Source organism: Pseudocercospora fijiensis (genome assembly GCF_000340215.1).
Source record: "Pseudocercospora fijiensis CIRAD86 unplaced genomic scaffold MYCFIscaffold_11, whole genome shotgun sequence".
Classification (NCBI taxonomy): Eukaryota; Fungi; Ascomycota; class Dothideomycetes; order Mycosphaerellales; family Mycosphaerellaceae; genus Pseudocercospora; species Pseudocercospora fijiensis.
Window position 1 is genome coordinate 13,963 of NW_006921542.1, and position 7,383 is coordinate 21,345.

General features: G+C 36.1%; 1 protein-coding gene across 1 annotated transcript; it reads right to left on the reverse strand.

Moving 5' to 3' along the window:
• Positions 1-7,186: 7,186 nt before the first annotated feature.
• MYCFIDRAFT_179672 (uncharacterized protein) lies at positions 7,187-7,371 on the reverse strand (the record flags this gene model as incomplete). The annotated part of the gene is made up of 2 exons (XM_007933710.1): positions 7,187-7,316; positions 7,343-7,371. 2 exons carry the CDS (start codon positions 7,369-7,371, stop codon positions 7,187-7,189), a joined length of 159 nt encoding a protein of 52 aa, XP_007931901.1.
• Positions 7,372-7,383: the final 12 nt, after the last annotated feature.

Sequence of the window (7,383 nt, forward strand, 5' to 3'; positions counted from 1 at the left end):
TAGAAAGCAGCTATAACGAAAGCTATAGATATCTCCTATACTAAGTTATATAAATATTATAGTACTACCTTTTAGTCGTTCGGGGATATCTATAGCGTTACGTACTTACTTAACCCTATAGAAAAGGATATATACTAGTAGAAGCTAGAATAGAAAGAGGACGAGGAATAGCCTAAGTATTACTAGACTATTCTAGAAAAGATATTCTACGAGCGTCGGAAAGAAACTAGTCTAAATATAGCTCCTATAAAGAATAGAAGGTTTAGAAGGCTCCGATATTATACCTATCTCGTAGGTAGGAAGTAGAGGTAGAAGAGAAAGCAACTACTAAATTAAATAAAAAAGAGTTCGATCTCTATCGGCGCGCGAGTAAGTACTAAACCCGTAGGCTCGGAAAGAGGGCTAATAATCTCTAGATCTTACTAGTCTTCTAGACGAATTTAGAGACGATATTCTCGCTATATAGTAGTAGTTAGAGCCTAAGTTTCTAACGATAGCGTCGGTCGCTCGGGACGTCCTCGTTATACCGAGCGTAGGTATAGGCTATAAGAGGTCTTTTAGTATCGCTCGTTACTAGGGCCGCTTTTATCGAATATACTCGCCTACTACCTTCGAATCTATTATAGTATTCCGATACTATCTCCTCTACTAGAGTCGCTAAGGTAGAATACTAAAGATTATACTAAAGGACTTAATCGAGGAACTAGAAAACCTTAAGATCGAAGAAACCTAGGAGCGTAAAGAGAATACGAAATTTAGTCTAAATAAAACCCTAATTAGCGATAACGAAGAGGAGGAGGGCGGAGGTAGAAGGCGATACCGGATCGAGAAGTAGAAACGTATATAGGCTTAGAGTAGCTTTAAGAAGACAAAGCGTTTATATAGAAGGTAATATAGCCGGCGTCTATAGCCGGTATATATCTTTAATATATTTCGAATTCCTAGGACCTAGATAGACTAGTTACTATAGCAACCTATTCCGCTTACTTACGGACTATTTCTAATTCTCTATTCGCTCTTCCTCTCCTTCTTCCTATTCCCTATATTCTTAAAGACAAATATACCTTAAGGATTCGGCTCTTCGGGCCTTTCTAAGCTAGCCGCCTCCCTTTCCTTAAGCTACTATTCTTTAAACGAATCTAACGATAACCTACTAAGGTAGTTTAATAGAAGACTATTTAATCTAGAAGGTAAGAAGTATAAATATCTCCTTACGATTATAGGCTTATTAATTTTCTAGGTCCTACCGATATACCTTCGTCGCCTAAACGCGTAGAGGAATATCTTTAGAGCCTAAAGGGTAAGGGTAAAGCAAGCTAGGTATAGGGAGACTATAGCGAAAACGAGATATCGGAAGAGTAAGACTCTCTATAGTATATACGAAGGAAAGGGGTTCCTCGGAAAATAGTACCGAAAAATAAGAAGGCTTTAGATAGATAGGAGAAGGCTAAAAAGAGTAGATAGACGAAAGCTATTACGAAGAAAAGTTATTATTCTATTAAAAAAAGGGAATAAGGTAGGACTCGACGATAAAGAAGCGGCGCTTTAAACTAGATACTATTACCCTTCGCTAGATCCGGCTTTTCTAAAATAAAAGAGGGATCGAGCTTTTAATCCCTAAGACTCTTTTCTAGCGACTCGTCCGAGAAATTATATTAGATTTTCGGTCTAGTATACGATTTACGGCTAAGGCGATTAATGCTCTTTAGGAAGCTATAGAGGCATTTCTCGTAACCGAGCTTAAGCTTTTAAACCTACTTACTATCTATACGAAGCTAGTTACTCTTTAAAATAAAGATATATAGCTTCTAGCTAAAATTCGGCGTCGGTTTATAGCGGATTAGTTAGAAATTGTATTTAGTTATTAGATTAACCTAGGAGGAGGCCTATTTTCGTATCCTATTGCCGGCTATAGGTACCGGCTATATTTCTAATTTTATCTCCGCGCCGTCCCTAAATCTAAGGTACGAAGTAGAAACCTAGCGCTCTATATTTACCCGGCTATTATAGAGACGAGCTATATTCTAATTAGTTTCTTCGTATATCGCGACCTAGTAGGTAGTAAGCGAAAGGGCGATAGAACGTTTATAATACGTCTCTATTTAGACCTAAAGTATAAAGGTCCTAAGGAGCCCTAGTATCCTAACTATAAAGAGATTCCTTAGTATTAGCTCTTTAATCCTCTATACTACGAGGTAGATAGTAAGCCTATAAGAGAGAAACTTTAACGAGAGATTCTCTATAATATATAGCGCTATTATATAGCGATAGATACGTACTAAGTCCGGCAACTCGAAGAAGGATTAAGATAGCGTATTAGCGACCGAGGAGGAGATCGATAGTATACTAGTAAAGTCGAGGTCTTATAAGCGAAGTACGAGATAATATAGGCTCCTAGTTACTTAGAGTAACGTACTATATAAATAACTAGGCGTACTACTCTTATTTACTTACGACCTATATCCTAGGATACTCTTTTTATACTTTTTATACTCTTTTCTAATACCTTACCTATAATCGCTCCGTAATAACCGAGTAAATATAAGCTATAGGATTTCCGCTCGGTACCTTAGCCTTCGAGATACGGCGGAGTTAATTATCTATAATACGTAGCGCTATTATATAGCGATAGATACGTACTAAGTCTAGCAACTCGAAGAAGAATTAAGATAGCAACCGAGAAGGAGATTAATAGTATATTAGTAGAGTCGAGGTCTTATAAGCGAAGTACGAGATAATATAGGCTCTTAGTTATATAAAGTAACGTACTATATAAATAACTAGGCGTACTACTCTTATCTACTTACGACCTATATCCTAGGATACTCTTCTCGTACTTTTTATACTCTTTTCTAATACCTTACTTATAAGCGCTCCGCGATAACCGAGTAAATATAAGCTATAGGGTTTCCGCTTAGTACCTTAGCCTCCGAGATAGGGCGGAGTTAAATTTAGAGCAATAGCCGGCACTCGTAGCCGGTATATAAAGACGGTAGTAGGCCTTTTCCTACTAAATAACTAGCTTGTTTAGTATAGCCTACCTAATATTTTTTACATTTCCTAGTTATAGGCCTAGGTTACTTATAAGATTACTATAGCTAGTAAGGGAATTACTAAAGAATATCTATACTATCGTAGGATACTATTATTACGCCGGCTATTTATTAAGAGGAGGCTTTCGCCTATTACTATACTAGCTATATATACCGGCTATATTTTAAAGTTTACCGTACCTGCCTTTTTTAGCCGTACCTACCTTCTCTCCTTACTCTAACGTTACTATAATATAGGCTTACGCGACGCTTACTCTATTACCTAGCGATACCGCGATACTACCTCTCTTACTCTATTTAACCTTCGTATTAATACCTATACCTCTATACTCTATATCTACTACCTCCGTAATACCCTTACTCTATACGCGCCTTAGTATACCTTCGTAACGTACTTTTTTCTTTAATTTAACGACTTTTATAATACCGAGTCTACTTAACTAAGTTACGACGCCTCGTAAGAAGGGACCTACTACCTCTACGGGCCGTAATAAGACCGGAAATAGTAGAAGGAGTATAGTATATTAACGTAAGAAGGCTACTACTACTACCGCTAGCTCTAGTACTAGAAAGGGCGTCGTAAGTAAGGCTCTATATAAGACGATATCGGGTAAGGCTCTACGTAAGACGACGACTAGCGCTTTAACTACTAGTAGTAATAATTGTACGAAGCGTCGATAGCGCCTAGGAACTAAGTCCTATTTATAGCCGGTAGCGTAGCCGGTATTCTTACTATCTTTTTACTAATCCTTCTTTAGCCGTAGCCCTCCGTAAGATTTAGAAGTATTAGAAGGGTTCTAATCTCCTACTCTATAAAGCTCCTTTTCGACGACTTATTTACGAAGTTGCCTAGTATTATAGACTAGACCTTCGCTTCTAAGCCTCCGCGCTAGACGCCCGTTAAGAGGCTATAGAAGCCTACCTAGTGCGTATCTTCGAATATATATTTCTCTTCTACCTCTTTTCGAACTATACTAATACTATTTTAGCGGTTACCCTTATAGCTATCTACGCGAAGCGTATTACGATTACAGATAAGGATTTTAAAGCACTCGATCAAATTCTAAAAGGCTAGAATGTCTATATTCGAGATAGTGCTAGGTAAGATAGATATTCTAGTAGGAAGGATATTCGTAGTATTATCTATAAGCTTTTCTATATACGAAATAAGCCGCTATTATACGGCGCTATATACCGCGCTCTAAATACTCTCTAAGTATATATATATATATAGTATAGTATGCTTTATTAGCCGTACGGAATAGAAGTCTTCGAAAATCGCGTTAGTACTAAGGAGTAAAAAGGCCGGCTACGCTACCGGCTACGCTACCGGCTACGCTACTAGGTTTTTTAAAGAACTAAAAGAAGATAGATATTGCGGTTAATTTATATTAGTTTAGATTTTTATAAAAAGAAAACAGGGAAAAATAAGGAAGGTTAAAGAGCTAAATACTTATAGTTATAGGCATTATCCCTCTTTTCTAGACTATATTAAATACCTGCCTTCGTAACTCTACCTAATACTCCCTCTAAATATCCTTATACTCTACCTACTAGAAATTCGACTGGGTACCTAGACCTGTAGCTACCTCTATATCTTTTACTATCTTCTATAGGTTAAAGGACTCCCCTATAGTAGCCTCTACCTCCTTATATAATACGAAGTTACTATCTACCCTACCCTTTATATCTTCTAAATAATTAAGAGTTCTAAGGAACGAACTAGTATTCGGCCTTAGTATAGCGAGTAACTAGCAGAACGTTATATAGAGCTGCTTTATAGCTTTTTTATATACTATACCGATACCGAGGGAGGAGCTATCCTAGTACTTAATATTAGAGAATAGTTTAGTAGGAAAGTATTAGAACTTCTTAAGAAGGGCTTCTAGGGAAATCGATAAGTTCTACCTAGATCTAGATAATAATATTCTACCGAGCAGTTAGGGAATTAAATAGCGAGTGAAAGGATGAAATTTATACCTAATAAGTGCAGTTTCTAAACTAAACTATAATAGCTTATATATATATATATGCTTTTAATTAGTTAGTGCTCTTAGCTAATTGTCTATAGATTTAGGGTTATATAAGTACCTTCCTATAACTAAAAAATGCCGGCTACGCTACCGGCTATACTCTCGTATCTTATAAAGGGCTTACTTCGAGTTACGTAGATATTCTTATACTTCTTAGAAACCGATAAATTCTATAGTTCGAACTAGCTACTCCTATAGTTGCTTAGTAAACCAACCTAAACTAAACTAGATCTTTAGCTTAGCAAACTAAACTAAACTAACCCGAACTACTACGGGGTCTACTTTTAATAAGTTTAATATTTTTTTCTACTACTATTCTTTTACTATTCTTTTATTATTATTCTTTTTAAAATTTTCTACTTAAAATAAACAACTTTAGCTTTTATATATAAATAAATTTAGTCTATCTAAAGAAATATAGCTATATTTAATATTACAATTATTTAGATTACTATACCTAGTACCTAGTATTTCTATAAGTAATCTAAATAGACTAGAATAGTTTTTAGAGTATCTACTAGATATATAGGTCTAGAATTTCTTTATAATATAAAATTTATAATAAGTATATATAGTATATTCTATAGGATATAGTATATACTAGAGCTATATAATACGATACGGAGGGATTATCTATATTTAGAGTTTGTTTTTTCTTATTACAGCTACGCTTAGCTAGGATCTCTATTAGTATACTAGGTAGTAATAATACTAGATAGTAATCTTCGGGCTAGTATTTATATTCCTATAAAACTAGCTCTATAGATATTCGATAAAAGGGCCGTAACGAATATAGTAGGATTAAGTCTTATAATAGTAGCGAGAAGGTCGAGAAGTAAGTCTTTTATAGTATTTAATAACTTACTTAAGGATAGGATATAAGTTTTAAGAAAAGGAAAGGGGAGATAGAAAAGGAAAGTAAAATAGGAGATTTAGATAGGTTAAGTATTAAGCTAAATAATAACTTACTCGAGTATTTAGTTACTTACGTATAATATAACGGGAATAAGAAAAGTAGCTAAGATAGAATAGGAGGTTTCGGATATATTAAGTACTAAGCTAGAATATAACCTTTACGATCGATTTTTTAAAGCTATTATAGTAAACGAGTATAGTAGGAAATAGAGGGAAATCTATCCTAACGGCTACGCCGAATAGTAGTATTATCGAGCTTAGTTTTAAACCGCGCGATTAATTCTATTAGATATAGTCTTCTACTACTCTATCTCTATCTTTATCGTATTATTCCTACCTATCTTTAAGCCTTAGCCCTATAGAAGCGCTTAGTAATATCCGCTTTAGTAGTAGAGCGGTAGAACTAGGGACTATCCTAAGATATATCTAATAGATAAGCGAGATATACCTAGGCGGTTAAATTATAGTCTTAAAAAAGTAATACTATATACGATAATTAAAAATATCTCTAACTATATTAGATACTAGGGCTTACCGCTTAGCTATTAGGATCTCCGTTAGTTATTACGACTTCGGAGACTTAGCGGTTAGTCGTTATTAAAATCGCAATAACTAACGAATTATATAGCGATAGTAAAGAATAAGAAGGAATAGAATATATATTTACTACTATAGTAAGAAGGTATATTATATTTTTCATTATAGTCTCTACTCCTAGGCTACTACTAGAGATTACGCGACTAGTTCCTAAGCTATACTTACTTACTATTTTAGAAAGCCGGGCTTCGACAAGTCGCAAATCTAGAGTATTATACAAAATAGTATAGTACTTAAGACTAGCTACGTCTTATCCCTCCTTATAGCCTTACTCTACTATCCTCCCTAGGGTTTAGCGTATAGAATATTTCCTAAACGAGCTAGGTAGTTCGACTTCTACCTATCGTTCCTCTACCTCGAACGCTAATCGACAAGCACTAGCTCCTTTCGTAGGATACAACCCTCCTCTGCAGCTAGGCTTCCTTGCTAGCTAACAGCTAGCCGACTTCAAAGTCCTTGCTTGCCAGCTGCAGTCTAGCAAGCAAGCACAGAAGCCGGCTGTCGTTAACCGTTTCCTTCCCAACCCGGCCTGCCTAGCAGTCCTCCCTCCTCCATTCTTCTACATTTAAGAAGTCGTCGTGGTTGACATTAACATTCAAGTTCATCGCCTTGCTCAGAATCAGATGGGTTTGCTCCGAGAGGCGGTATTGGTGTGATAAGTATGCCACAGCATGTCAAGCTCTCGAAAGCGAGCAAGATGGGAGGTTGCTGCTCGTCGCTTGCATCAAATCAACCACTTTGGACGTCAAGACATCGCTGGTTGTCGCCAACATCGCTGAGGGTGT